Source organism: Leptodactylus fuscus, chromosome 5 (assembly GCF_031893055.1).
Source record: "Leptodactylus fuscus isolate aLepFus1 chromosome 5, aLepFus1.hap2, whole genome shotgun sequence".
Classification (NCBI taxonomy): domain Eukaryota; kingdom Metazoa; phylum Chordata; class Amphibia; order Anura; family Leptodactylidae; genus Leptodactylus; species Leptodactylus fuscus.
In genome coordinates, this window is record NC_134269.1 from 105,834,642 (window position 1) to 105,849,830 (window position 15,189).

Below are 15,189 nucleotides of genomic sequence, written 5' to 3' on the forward strand. Positions count from 1 at the left end.
CACCTGACTCTGTCCTTATGATATCACAGAGCTGAAATAGCAAACCGGGCACCAAAAGTAATTTTGCTTATTGCTCTAGAACAGTGTGGGTTAGGAAAAAAAAATCCAACTTGGCTGGAAACAGAGGGGAGGCTCCTATTAACAGATGCTAAGAACTTGTACTGGTGGAACTAGTGAAGGGTCCTCTTCAATACATATATATAGATATTGATGACCTCACAATACCTGCATACCCATTTCTGTACTCAATAGTTGGTTTGCACAATATGCAGACCATCACTTCCGGTGGGTAAACATCCACTGAAATTAACCTACATTCTCTTCCCCTCATTTTAAAGGCTCTCAGTTTGTCATTACTTCACATTGGCTTCCTTATTTTTATTTAGAAGGTAATTGGTTGAGAGCATGCTGGCCACAATTCTCATATATAAAGTGAACCCTCTGAAAAGTGTCACCTTGTAGTAGAGGATAATATATTGTACACACTATATCTGCATTTTGTGAAATCATCTCCATTAACATGTCTTGCACATGCTTGTTGTTCCCTCCATAGTAGTGCACATTGTTAGATGTTTTATGTATAATAAATTCATACGTGTGGTGCATAGAGGCATGTGGTTGAGTCCTCATCTCTGTTTCACTAGGGTATATTCACATACAGTCTTTTCTTTTAAATCAAAAACTACATCAAAGACATGTCAAACACCTTGTAAAAAAAACCTTCTGGTTATTAGTGCCTGAATTTGATTTAAAAGGAGATTCCTTGACTTTCAGAAGAGTTAAAGGGGTTGTCTGGGTGCTGCTGGAAAACGATTGGAAAAAAATAAAGCTCCTCCTCCTTTTACTCATTTTCCATTATGTGGCAGCCTGTTTTTTAGCATTGACATAGGGGTGAAACAACCTATACCCCAGTGAAAATTACTGTAGTACATAATGTAATTACATAAGTCTGACAAACCCTTAAGGCTGACGTTCCATATTGTGGAAACACAGGTTTTTTTTTTGTTTTTTGAGCCAGAGCCAAGAATGGCTACAAAAGGACTGGGAAATCTATAAGAAGTTCTTTACACTTCTGCCTTCTGCTCAATCCTTACTTTGGCTCAAAAAACTGCAGCAAAATCTGAAACAAAATAAGCATCATAGGGCCTCATCATTTAAGGTCACACTGAAATTTTAGGCTGGTTTCACATTTACATTAGGGTAGGTTCACACTACTATTTTTATGACTGAAGGAAGAGTCATGTATGGATGACTTTTTCTTATGTTTTTAAAAGTAAACAAACAGGACGGAAGACGGCACCCATCATGTTTACAATATAGTTAATGTAGCTTTGTCTGTCTGCTACAGTTAATGTAACTCCAACATTGTCTGACGGACTCTGACTATAACTAGGTCCATCAGGTTTCCGTCATTTTACTCAATGAATAAAGCGCAGCATGACATGTGACATACTTTCTTGCTATGACTGTAGGTGCACAGTTGTTCCCTTATTTTCTGTGTGTGTATTTGCTTGATGTTTTGGTGTGCTGTAATTTTTCCATTCTCACTTGCATGCTCAAAGCATAAAATAAACAGATTAAAATTAATATGTTCAATGATGCATCTCTAATTTCTTCATTGCAGGGCATGAGTGAACTTGATTTTCACGGGCAGTTCAAGACCTGCGACGTCAACAAGTGATCATCCGTTGTTCGTTTCTGCGTTCTGCGTTCCGTTACTAAAGCTTGTCTGCGAATGTCTTCTCATTGGACTCATGTTAGAGCCTGCAGCTGCTTATGTCTGAACACATTAAATCAAACTGGAAAAGCAGATAAACACCAAAGGTTTTTTTTTTTTGTTTTTTTTTTCTGGTACTTTCTTCTGCAACAAAGATTCGAGCAAGGAGCCTCCAAGTCATTTCAGTTGCGGAGTGCACAGCTGGAACTGCTTGTACACCGCCAAATCTCATCTTCTGTTATTCTGTTTTTATTGTTTCATTTTGTAGATCTTACTCAGTTGATTTTAGTTGTATTCTACTTCCTGTTTTTTTTATTTTTTTTGTAAATGGTATTAGCTAGACCATTTAAAAAGAAGGAAAGAAGCCTAAAACTGGAAAGGTAGATGACACGCTACCTTCCCCATTTACTTGTGCTACAAGATACTTACTGTACATCCTGAAACTGTGTGAGATACTGAGTATGTTAAACTTTGTTCCTGCCATATTATGTGTGACATTCACGCTGTGGTATGGGATGCAGCCACAGATTGTTACTGCTGGCCTAGTTCAGTAATGGGAATGCTACATATAGAAGAGTAATCTTATGGCAGGTTACCAGTACAGATTGCAAATCTTCAGACAAGCTCGTTCTGTTCTGTAACTTTAACATTATGCTTCAATTGACTTTATGCTAGTGTGCTGTATGTTTCATGGACCAGATTGCTGTATTGATGCATACATAGAAGTGACCAGCTGCTTGAGTTGTTTATCTTGTTTCCATATGGTCCTACTGTATGGCAGAAATAATAGGTTCCTCTAGGTCTCTCTAAAAGCTGCTGGTAGGACAATATTCTTTGACTGCTCTCTATAATTTGAATTTCCTGGAGCGGCTTCTGTTGGCAAAGCCTTCCCCTTTTTCTCGTTGGCGCGCACACACACACTTTATGAATGTGGTAGTGGGATTGGCCATATCATTTAGCTCTTTCCTATTGGTGAAATCCTTGAGGAGCAAAATGATAGAAATATTTGGGAGGGAGGTTTCTATTTTTGTACAGATTTCACTATATCTCAATGATGCATACTTGCACTTTAATGTTTGTGACAGGGTTGTGAGGCTCATATGATGCTCAGAATTCATGGCATGGACTGATATGGCTGAGATGTATGGTTATGTCTGACACCTGGAAACACAATAGTGGCTTTCATCTGCTGATCTGAATCTCGGTGAGAGCCACCATTACTGTTGCACTAGGACTGATATATTGGGCTGAACGGTTAGATTATATAGATATCCAAGAAGCGTGTGATTTGGTATTACGGGGCACAGTCAACTGTTGTGGACCTGTAAAACTGTTTGTTTGTAAAAAAAAAAAAAAAAAAAAAAAAAATATATATATTTTTTTGTGAATAATAGTGTTTGACTGGAAAATGTTGTTTTTTTTATGTTTGTTTTTTTGTTTTTCTTTTAAATTTTGAAGTTATCTAGTAAGTAAGTGAGTCTGTCACTAAAATGTCATTAAAGTCCACTGGGTAGTGCACGTATGTACACACGGACTGGCTTAATGGTAAAGGTCTTATTCATATATAGCCATAGATTTACAAATATTCTACACACAATCCAGTGATCTCTGGATCCATCTGGTTTATAAGAGCACCCCTTGGATACATTGCGCATGTAATAATGGCATTGTTTTTACATCTTCCCGGCACAGTAAATTACATTTAGTAATACCTCTAACATGAGGATTTAACAATCATTATGTTTGGTGCTGGTTATTACTGTTTCTTGAGACTCTTGGCTTTAAATCGCCATATATATGTTTTAGTTGGTCTCATTGGAATGTGTTAACGTGACATCCTTTATAAGTGAAACTTTAAAGACCAACTTTTTTTTTTTTTTTTTTTTTTAATTTCTTTGTAAAACTTACATTTTTTTATGTTTTAGGTATGCTATTTATTTATTTAATGTTGTAAAAACATCTTATGTTTCCATTTCGTTTGTGACATATTAATTGTATTTTTATGTAACTATTTGTCTGGTATGCCAGCTGATACAAGACATGCCTTTCAGATATTTGTATATTTTGCAGTTGCTGGACCAATAAAGTTAAATCACTTCTAGAATATGTATTATGTGTGGATCTTCTTTTTTTTTTTATATATATATTTTTTTTTTTTTTTTAAATTGTCATTAAATAACAGTTAAAATTGTATTTATTTATTTTTTGTTTAGTCTTATTAGGCTGAGGCCCCACGTTGTGGAAATGCAACTTTTTTTTTTTTTTTTTTTTTTTTTCCTTGAGCCAAATCCAGAACTGTATTGAGTAGAATGGAAAAGTATAAGAAGCTTCCTGTATATTTCCTATTACTTTTGTGGTAATTCTTGGCTTTGACTCAAAAAAAACCCTCAGCAATATCTGCAACAAAAGCTGCATTTCTGCAACGTAGGGCCTCAGCCTTAAGATGAAGACTCAAGCAGTGGAAAACACAGGGAGGTCTTCATCAAACATGACTTTTAGCATCTGAAAAAGTAGTCAGTTAATCCTAATCTAAAGGAACCTTAAATTCAAAAAATAATCAGATCTTACACATATAAGGCTGGGACGACACGTATCATAAATGCTGGGATTTGGCTGCGGCAATAACCGCTGTATTTTACATTACTTGCAAATTGGATGAGATTCTAGCTAATCCCATCCACAGAAAATAATCCTCAGTGCAAATGCTGTGATTTCAAAAACGCTTGTGTTGATACCTATTTACAGGTACAAGTACTAGATCTAAGGGGGGAATTGACGCCCAGGGGGTGGTTCTCGCCTCTTCTTCCCTTTTACTTTTGAAAACTTGTGTCCCTTGGGGTGGGGACCCCTAACCTTGGTTACTGGTCTCTATGCATTCCTTTTGGAATCCTGCAGTTCGACTTCTGCTCACTCTTTGGGCTTCCAGAACTCCAGCTATGTGGAAAGATTACCAAACAGAATTTATAGATATTACTTTAGAGACTTTTTCAATTTGAGAGCCCTTAGTAACAAGGCAGAAGAATGGGTCAGTGGAAAGTGACACCATGCATCTCATATTTTTGAGAATTTCTAAGGACATTTCTGTTTGTATACCATTTTCTCAGAAATGGTTTGTGTTCTAGACTAGCTTCTTTCATTGTCCCACAGTTCAGGAGTGTCAGTGTGTGCAGTCTAACCCCTTACCGCCCTCACTTCTATCAATACAAAGACTTTTCCCCTGCTGTATTACTATGGGTTCTAGTGAGAATCAATAATGCCACATATGAGTCAACACATCCACTCCGCTATATGTCATAGCCCAATATTTTCAACTTTGTTCTATGAAGATGTATAGCGGGGTACGCTGAATTTTGTGAAAAGAGAGATTTTATTTGTATATTCTTTCTTTAAATATATTCTACATATTTAAGTATATGATGTCAGTTTGTGGTAAAACTCCTTTAATAACACCTGCATGCTTGTCCAAACCAAGTGTGAAGTAGTTGGGACAAAAAGCTGTTGGCTGAAACGGCTATTGAATATGTATATCTACCTCTGAACTGGCTGCATAAGAAATCTTGTCCACTGGTGTCTGGGTATACACATGGCCATCTATTCTGCCCATAGATTACTATTTCCTTCATAGGATGGACATGTTTATATTCACTTACTATACATTTCTTTTTGCATCTACTGTGTATTATTCAAACACGTGTAGTAAGTACACTTCTGCTGTAAGTCAAAATTCAGGAAAATTTGAAGACACTTTGGATCAGACACACCGCAGTGTAATGCCAATATCCTTGTGAACTCTAATCGTGGGCATTAGCTCCAGGTCTCTGCTGTACATTATGGCAGATGTCGGGAAGGGGTTAAGCAACCACAGTAAATGACTGTAAATGACTAAAAATAAATAAGAATTCTCAGTTTATATTTCAAGCAAAAACTGAATGGAGGGAAGACTTCTGAGGTTTAGGGCTAGTTCACACGTGGGCAAGGAGGCGGATTTTGCCACAAAACACACTTCCATACAATGGTGGTCTATGGAGACCACTAGCGTTCCTTTTTCCGCTAGCAGCATGTCACCGCTAGTGGAGAAAAGAAGCGAGCTGCCCTTTCTTCAGGCGGATTCTGTGGCTCGCTGACCCGCGGCTTCCGCTTGGCTGCAGCAACCTCCGGTGTTGGCTCATTCATTTGATCGCGATCGCGACGGTCATGGCAGGCGGGTTTTGATCCGAGAGTGACGCGGCTCCCCACCGCCCCTGTGTGAACGAGCCCTAATAGTACTTCTTTCTCAAGGTTTCACTGATGGGTCTGACTGTAAAGCTGCTTGATATTGAATCAGAATGTTTCTTACGTTTTTCATTGGGGAACGTAGCCGCACTGGTATAGATCTGACCACTAGGAGGTTGACACTAAGAATAAAAAAAAAAGTCAGCTTTGCCCCTGGGCTATACTCTCTTCACAGACATTATGCTAGCCAGTTCTAGCCTAGTGTTTGTAGAAAGTCGACTCAACCTATATAAGGTCTTCTGTATTACACAATTTTTATTTTATTTTTTTCTGGTGCAGGGGGTCTTCAGCGAGTACGCCACAATAGCCGCACCCCAAATGTGGATGTTGTACTCTGTTAGACGGCCTCACAGTAACCCAGTCCACACCACTGCCACATTGGAGCCCGGATTGCCGGTGACCCCACTTCTATGTACAAGGTTCACTGAAGGGGCTACTCTATGGTGCTGGAAGATGGTGTATCAGGTCTTGGAGCCCTCCTAGTCCCCTTTCTATGTTGAATCCTGGTCTTCTGCCCACTGACAACCAATGCTGAGTGCATCCTAAGGGTTTTTTGCCCTGTTCCATAGAGGATATCTGGTGCAGCAGATCTCCTCCTTCTTCATGAACATCTGTCTGGTTCCCCCCAGCTTTTTTTTTTATTTTTTTTAAGGCTACCGACCGGTGGTCAGGAGCCCTGGTTGGCTTCCATACTTGGACCATGGGTGACCCTATCAGACAGCCCTTCCATATTTCTTCCAATCCCAGGTCACTGTCACCCTCCACTTTTTCTGGTCCTCCCCCAGATAGGGCTACAGCTCTGGCTCTACTCCAATAGGAGGCACCTAGTCTCCCCATGCCTGGCCTGCTTCTCCTGGGGATGTGTCATGACCTTATTTTTGTATATGTCGGTGTAGGTGTCAGCTGGGAATTTGATTCGGGCTCCTGTGTTCTGCTGGGGGTTTCTTTGCCACTGGACCATCGGTTTTGTATGTAGTGTCAGTCCTCTGAGCATACTTGAGGTTCCAAGAATCGAACCTCAGGTGTTAAGGATTGCCATCAACCTATGGGAGGATTCTGGGGCCTTTATCAGGAAGAGGGCAGCTCCAATAGTTGCCGGTTTTTGTGGTCCCAACCTAAAATTCATGGCCCAGGGAGGAGGAGTGTTTTGTTTGTGCTGCTACTGTCTAGGAAGGAGTTTGAGTGATTGTGTGTGAGTTTGGTTCTCCCCTCCACACTTCTACTCTGCCCTGTCCTTCACTTCGGTTTGCTTGGCACTATCTGGTTGTTTGAGGTGGGTTCCAGTTTATTTTGCTCCAGTCCTGTCTTAACCCTTTCCTCACCTCTCCACTGTCCCTCTCCGCATTCCCTTGTTTTGTATTGTGTTGTGCTGTGTGTCCGTTGTCCAGCACCTCCCATCCCGTTTGTTTGTCTGCAGCTGCACCTTGATTTCGGTAGGGGTCACCACCTTAGAAACCCCAGTCCCTAGCTCTCCTATAGCTCTTGCCCTATCTTTCGGCTAGGTCTTCGTGCTAGAGAGCCAGGAGTTGTCGGGGCCAAGACTAGCTTGGGGGCAGCTGACCACGACCCGTAGGCAGGGCCTAGTTAGCCACCATAGTGCCAGGGATAGTCTCCTTCCCCTGTTTCCTTAGCGGTGCAACCTGCAGTCAGGAATCTGGGTCTGGACTCAGACACGAACGTGACAGGATGCCTCTGACTGAGCTTCAGCTAGGCATATCAATAGCCGCTGCTATGCAGAAGCTCATCTGTGCGGTCAGAGATACATATTTCAAAGGACTCTCTACCGGCCTCCCAGGAGGGCATCTCAGAGTAGTCAAAGCGAATCGCCGCCCTCCTTTTTTTTTTGACACCTCACAGGGATTTCAAACATATATAGCAGAAAGACTGGCTCCACTCAGACTATAATTTACCTTCCACTAGAATTTGGGCATTCTGTTTCCTCCAAATGGTCAGTGCCTGTAGCGGTAGATTCGCCATAGCTCAGCTATCCATGGCCACTGCCCTGGCCCTAGCAGATTCCGCTTCCTTTTGGGTTCCCTCAGACTGAGGGTGGACTACCTTTCTAAGGCCTTTATAGTGGCTGGCTTCTTCCTGCAGCCTTTGCTTGCTGTTCCTTGGATCAACAAGATTTGCAGGACTCCCCCTTCAGAACATCCAGCTTCTCGTCTTTCTTTCCCTGAATGCCTCCAAGTGTCTGTGTGATGCCTCTCTGGAAGCAGCTCGCCGTTCTGCCAATCAGCAGCCAACGCGGTGGCTGAAAATCTGCCATTCTGTTTGGCTCTGGTCATGGACTGCTGAATCTGCTTTGTCCCCTTCTCTGGGATGAACAGGACAGAAACTCATCACTGCAGCTACCAGGGGAAAGAGCTCTTTTCTCCCTTAGCAGCTTTCTCCACCAGCCATACTCATCCAGCCGCTCTCTGCATTTTTGCTCCTGTTACACTCCACCTTTCCTTGGAGAGCAGTCCTCCTGAGACTTCTGCTCTAGGAAGCCCACCGTCAGGGCAAGACCTGTCTTTCCCAAGCCCTTAAGACCTTCCTCTTCTAGTTCTAAGACTTCCCATTCTCCACTACATGAAGGTCATTCCCAACTTGAAGCTCCTTCGGTGGGTGGGTGCATTCTCCAGGCTTGCCAGTGTTGACGATGCCTGGGACCAAAAGGTGGTGTCAACAACATCACTGAAGCCTTTCTGAGCTCTCCGGTACCAGTCTCCTGTTTATACCTAAAGAACATCTTTATTTCCCAAGCCAATTCAGAGTGTTCTGTCTTTTATTCTACCCTTTCTCCATACCCAAGATGAGGGCTCCTTTCTCCCCATCTTGTTGGTCGTTGGTGGCATCTCTGGAGTCCAGTGAATCCCTATCATTTATTGATATTCACAATGCGTACCTCGATACAGATTTTCTCCACCTGACCAGTCATCATGAATCTCCTTCACCAATTCAGCTGGCTCAAGGAAAAGTCTGGTCTTGTACCTTCTCAGCGCATGGACTTCCTGTACATGATTCTCTGTTGTCTGTAGGACGGGTGTGTTCTCCTGAAGTTCAAGATTCATGCTTTCCAGTCCAGAGCCTCGACTGCCTGATCCTTCTGACTCCCTGGATTTGCAGGGAACTTCTCTGTTGCTCTTCTCCCCAGGGAGTTGTTCCTGAGGATGTCCTTTCTTCCCCTCCATTGGCAGGTAATCCCTCCAAGCGTTTTTTCGGTACTTTTCCACCCATGGTCTGTCATCCAAATGAGAGGCCTCCCTCCAGATTAACTTCCTGGAACTGAGGCTCTTTTTTTCCTTGCCCTGTCTTGTTGGACCACTCTCTCAAAGTCATCTAGACCCAACAACGCGCTTCATGGTTTTTCAGGGTCTGTTTTCCAGATGATGTGCAAGGCCCAAAAACCCCAGTCTGCAAAATTTATTATCGCATGTGGGAAGACCACATGTGGTGGTGTGTAAGTATTGGCCACCATCTGCTTTATTTTTTTTCCCCTTCCCAGGGTCTTGGCTTCTTCCAGTCGGGTTTATACCAGGGACTCATTTTTTCTTCTCTTTAAGAGCGTTTATTCTGCTTTTTTCCAAAGACTCTGGGTTTTAGATAGATAGATAGATAGATAGATAGATAGATAGATAGATAGATGCAGACTAAAGAATGTGATTGTATTCTAAAGCAGTGGCCAACCATACTCCTCTTTATGGATATATATAAATATCAAAATATTCTGAACACATGCGTAATATAGTTTTAACTATGTTTGAAATTGACCACACTGTGTAGAATCCAATGAAAAGATCCACCAGAATTATTTTATGAGGAATACAATGTTTACTAAAAGTTTCAACGTAATAACTTTATCTGTCTATATTTTCTTTAGTGCAGACATATTGTCTGGCCAATTTTAGATGCTTGCTGAATTTCTAGTCATTGTATTAGTCAAGGGGTGCTGCTTAAAAAGGACCTTTTACCACCATCACCAACTCCAGTTCTTAGCATCTGTTAACAGGCACTCCTTGATTCTGGCACAGTTGGAATTTTTTGTTTCTATAGCCCCCACCATTACTGAACATTTAAAGGGGTATCAAATCAAATAATAAAAGCTTTATTGGCACGTCCTCTATCCCACTGTGCCAGTTAGTCATAGTTAATATTATATTTGTTTTGTGTACTTTGTGTGCCGTTTGTAAACCTGCAAATGTAAAACACCATGGAATTAATGGTGCTATATAAATAATAATAATAATAATAATAATAATAATAATAATAAGCATTGCCTTCATCAGGAGTAGTTGTATGACAGCAGTCTGTTCACATTCCAGGTTGTGCAGGAAAAAGAATGAACCAATGAGACTCTATAATTTGACTAATATCCAACAACTGTGTGTTATCATATAAAAATTTAGACTTTCGAGCTGAATAAAATTCAAAAATTTACTTTACTAATGAGACATGTTATGTGCATAGTATAGGTTCCTCTTAGCCAAGAGAAACAGGTTAAATAAGCTGTTACATAAATAAGGTCACTAATATTCAGATGGACACTGCCAACAAATATAGAAGCTCAGCTGGCAGCCTGTGGCCGGCAGGGAATTGCTTTCTTCTGTGGAAAGTGCCTATGTGACTACAGTCAGGTTTCGTTCTAACTCAACATTACCTCAGTTCTAGTCTTCTAAGAGGAGGAGTGTTACAGTATGTGGCTGGGCAAACAGACTCCAGGCAATTAATATCACTTCCATGTGAGCTCAGCTGGGCTGACTTTTTAGTGATGCTATTCTTTCTGAAGCCATATGTTGCTTACTTTTTTGCAGGCAGAGGTCTTTGTCATATGTATCTATGCTACAAAAAAAAACAAAAAATCCCCAAAACCTTCACAGCATATTCCTTGCTGTAAAGAGAGATAAAAGTAACTGAGCTTGCAGTCTGAAATAAACAGGATTTCCACAGTTACTTGCACAGATGGTGCCAGGAGTGTCACTGTGCTGAAAACAAACAAACAAAGGGAGCATAGCGCTAAGCTAGCACTGTAACACCTTCATTCTCAGGATTAGTAGTGGTCCTAACAGTTCCATCCCATCCAGCCAGAAAGTAAAAATGAGCCTATTGAGGACTCAAAACATATCAATAAATCCAACAAGACATGTCTGGGGAAGGGAAAAAGAAATGGAGGGTTCTTGAATGGCTTACACCTAGATCTGAATGCCATTGAGATATTGGGACAGATCTAGCAATTAAGCAGTGGCTTTGTGTCTCATCATGCTATATAAAGTGGCACCAGTACAGACATGCATGATGACATCCTTGTGCACTCTGTAGCGGAGAACCCAAAAAGTCACAAAACTAGTGAAAGTAGATGGATAGCTTAGGGGGCGTTCACACTACCGTCGGTGTCCGACAGCTAGTGTTTGCTGCTAATGTCCGGGAAAAATCTTGTGCAGCAGACACTAGCTGTGTCCGGGACATTTTGCATTGATTTAAATGGACATCGGGTGTGTTCTTTTGCTGTCCGTGGGTGTCCTTAAGTGTCCGTTCCCAAAGATGTCCGACTTTTCAAGCGGACAGCAAAAACCTACATGTCGGGTTTTGCTGTCCCCTTGAAAAGAACACACCCGATGTCCATTTAAATCAATGCAAAATGTCACGGACACAGCTAGTGTCCGATGCTAATGTCCGCACGGACATTAGCAGTGGACACTAGCTGTCGGACACCGACGGTAGTGTGAACGCTCCCTTAGCAATGATGGAAAATATATTACAGATGTGACGATGGTAAAATATGGTTTTCATATTAAATCTTAAGTGTCAAATCAGGTAAACATCTTTACTTCAAAAGTTCTGCATTTACGGAGTTAAAAAAATAAATGTCATGACATTAAAGGGGTTTTCTGGAACTTACAATTGATCAGTGGGCGTCCAACACATAGGATTCCCACCTATCAGCTAGTTGAAGAGGCTGCAGGATTTGGTTGAGTGTTGCGGCCTCTTCACTGAATATCAAGCACAGTGCCATACATTGTGTAGAGGTTGCGCTTGGTATTACAATTTAATCCTATTAATTTAATTGGGATTGAGCTGCCCCAAGTGACCGAGGAATGTGGCATCATCAGTATAGGGAAGAGGCTATGGGGCTTGGTTGGTGGGGCCTAGGCGTTGGCCCCCTACTGATCACACATTGATATAGACCCCTTGAGGGTCTTCAGCAGAGTGCTCTGGTTTTGAGAAGTGATATCCCACTGGTATAGAATACTGCTCTTATGTCATGTCTTTTAGTTGAGACATCTGTTGCATTGGATGAGGTATACAAGTCTAACAAGAACTTAGTGGGCAAATTATTAAAAAAAAGTGCCAATTGGTGGTATATTTGACAGGTTATGTATCCCAAAGCTCCAACTGTACTAAAAAAACATGGCACATGTGGAATTGTATATCTCCGCTTATATATTTGAACATGAATATAGTGTCAATTGAGCCGCATTATATCAGTTTGGCTTCCCGACTATAGAGCTGACAGAAGATTGTCTCAACTGGATAGAACTGTATTGGGTCAGGATATCACTCTAGAAGTAAACAAGAATATTTTACTCCACTGACAACAGTCATGAAAAGGGGCTCCCCAGAGCTGTTAGCCTGGGGGACACATGGAGTCACAGCCCACCGCCAATTTACAATTTTTAATCAAAAATTATGAAGTGTTTTCTGTTTTTTTTTTGTGTGTTTTTTTTTCAGTGGTTTTCTCCCCCTCTTTTCTTCTCAGGCGTATATTGGTACTTACCAATGAACTCCCCCAGGTATCCTGTTGCCCTTGGTTTCATCCTGGATCCAGAAGTTTCTGTTGCTGGGCAGATTACTCCTGTAGCAACAGTGATTGGTAGTTCAGTTTCAGCGGTGGGAAAATTCAGCTTTATAAGGAGGAGATTCCCCGCTGTGGTCAAGCAGTCTGTCTGTGAAGAACTATAAACTTGAGCTCCAGCCCACCCACCCCCACTTCCTTTTTAAGGACAATTCTCCTTTAAGTCGCGGTGTTTGTTAGTGGGACTTGGTCACCCAGTTATTGGTTATGGTAATGTTATGTCATTGAGTTATATTTATATATTTAATGATCACAGTTGAATTCTTATTCTTAGGTAAGGTATTTAATATAGCTTTTTTTGTGGGGGCGGATTGGGCCTGTGACACCATGAAATGTCTCAATTTACTATTAACACTAATTAATATTCATTACTAAATATAATACTTTATATCTCTGTGTGCAGAGGAAGTGATACATATTGTAAATGAAACTTGAACCTTGTATAGTAGAAGTTATCTCCTAGTTTCCTGGATGATAAGTGTAAGTCTTGCTGTCAAACTTTGAACCTATGACTCAGGGATAGACTCAGACATCTGACATGGAGAAAGGTAAGTCAGAGAGGAGTAAAGGTGCTTACATGGAATTCAGATTATCCCAAGTATGTCATATGACTGTGACTACTTAGTGGGTTATTCTCGACAGGATTTTCAGAAACAGATTAATGTTTAATATGTAGTAGATGTCCAAATAAGGGAATACTGTATGTCTTTTCATAGAAACAATGTACCATATGTATAGACTTTAAAAACAATATTATTTCTGATGCTTACTAGGTCTGCTCAGCCAATAAATTGCAGCAGTCATGTCCGATTCACACATTAAGAGTTGGAACATGGCACCCTGAAAGTATAATGGTCAGTTTCCCTACATGCACCATAATACTGACTAAAACTAATATGAATGAATGTGTACACTGTGCTCACTGTAATAAGAATAATATAGTATAATGCACACTCACAGATGAAATCACACCCCCTAAATTAAAGGAGTATTCCTATAATATTGATAAGACAGCTCATTCAAACAGTTGACTTCTTATCTCTGTAGGTATACACTAGCCTGTATACCCCACCAGATATCTCTGTTTTGGGACCTTTTCAGACTCAGGGCTAGAGAAAAAAAAATAACATTCCCTGGGACACCCCTACTAAATAATTTTTACTAAAAGACAAATAACTTCCTAAAAACATAGATAATATTGCATGAAGGCATGTGTTCATCTTCCCTACTAGAGTGTTGTGGCCCCCTGGAAGGTTTCCAAGGAACCTCTAGGTGCCACAGCACCCCTTTTGGGAATCACTTCTGTATGCCTATTTCCATATGATTTGACACAGAAATATGCACAAGTTTATTAACTTTCTTGAGTACTAGGAAAAACCATGATGAAAGAATTCATGGTCTGCTCCATGGCATGTAACTTCAAATGAGAATGTAAATGCCCTTTTGAGTAATATAGTTGACAGTATAGATTTTTGGGGAAGTATTGTTGAGTGAGGTATGCAATGGTTAGCTGTTGAACTAGCAACAGGGTCATGGGCACCCAAGGCACATTGATGCACCTTGGATACAAAAGTTAAACCACCTGGTCAAATTCCATTAGTTCCTGATCTTAACATGTTTTCTTTGACATCTTGCACATAAGCACATAGGTGTGTGTTTTTATGGGAAAAGAAAGTCAGCAGAGGCTATGTGATATTCTGGGCAACCTTTTGCTCAGAAAACTTGGGTCTTGACATTCATGTGCATGTTACTTACCCGTGGGGGGGCGCCAGAAAAAAAATCTGGACCCCATCTCATGATTATAAGGACCTGCTACTAACATATTGGTGGTAGACAACACATGACCCATTCATAGGTCTTACATGGTACATGCCTTCAAGGGGGAAAGTGCTGTTTTAGTACATTAGAAGGACCAGCACAATATTAGGCATTTTTAATATTATGGCTGATTGTTGTATATGTTGTAACAGCCAAAAGCCTAAACACTTCTATATTGTAACTTGCTAGAGAGAAAGAGAGTGTATTAGCAAGTATCCTACCACAGGCGACACTACCAGGTGCATTACTGTTTGTCAGAAGCAATAAAGAATCCATTTAATCCTATACTAGTATACAAACTAGCACGTATAGCATCAGCAATGATGCTATCATCATCATCATCATCATCATCAATGTATTAGTAGTGTACAGTGAAAACACCTGTGTTTACATGGTAGTAGTCAGTGTGTGTGGTATTTGTGTATGTGACATAGAGCATGTACTAAAGAAAATCCCGCTGTGACACTGGGTGCAGGAAAACCCATGGTTCAGCCCCTTTTTCTATTTTTATCACAGACTGACTGATGTCTGGCAAATAAGTCAGTCA

The 15,189-nt window shown here is 40.9% G+C and overlaps 1 protein-coding gene across 6 annotated transcripts in view; it reads left to right on the forward strand.

The window, feature by feature from the left end:
* Positions 1 to 3,823, forward strand: part of PFKFB3 (6-phosphofructo-2-kinase/fructose-2,6-biphosphatase 3) — a 54,929-nt gene extending 51,106 nt beyond the window's left edge. For all 6 annotated transcript variants that reach the window (XM_075273954.1, XM_075273951.1, XM_075273950.1 and 3 more), the window contains one exon: positions 1,625 to 3,823. In XM_075273954.1, coding sequence (XP_075130055.1) covers positions 1,625 to 1,681 — 57 coding nt within the window. In that variant the 3' untranslated portion in view covers positions 1,682 to 3,823. The remainder of the gene's footprint in view (positions 1 to 1,624) is intronic.
* Positions 3,824 to 15,189: the final 11,366 nt, after the last annotated feature.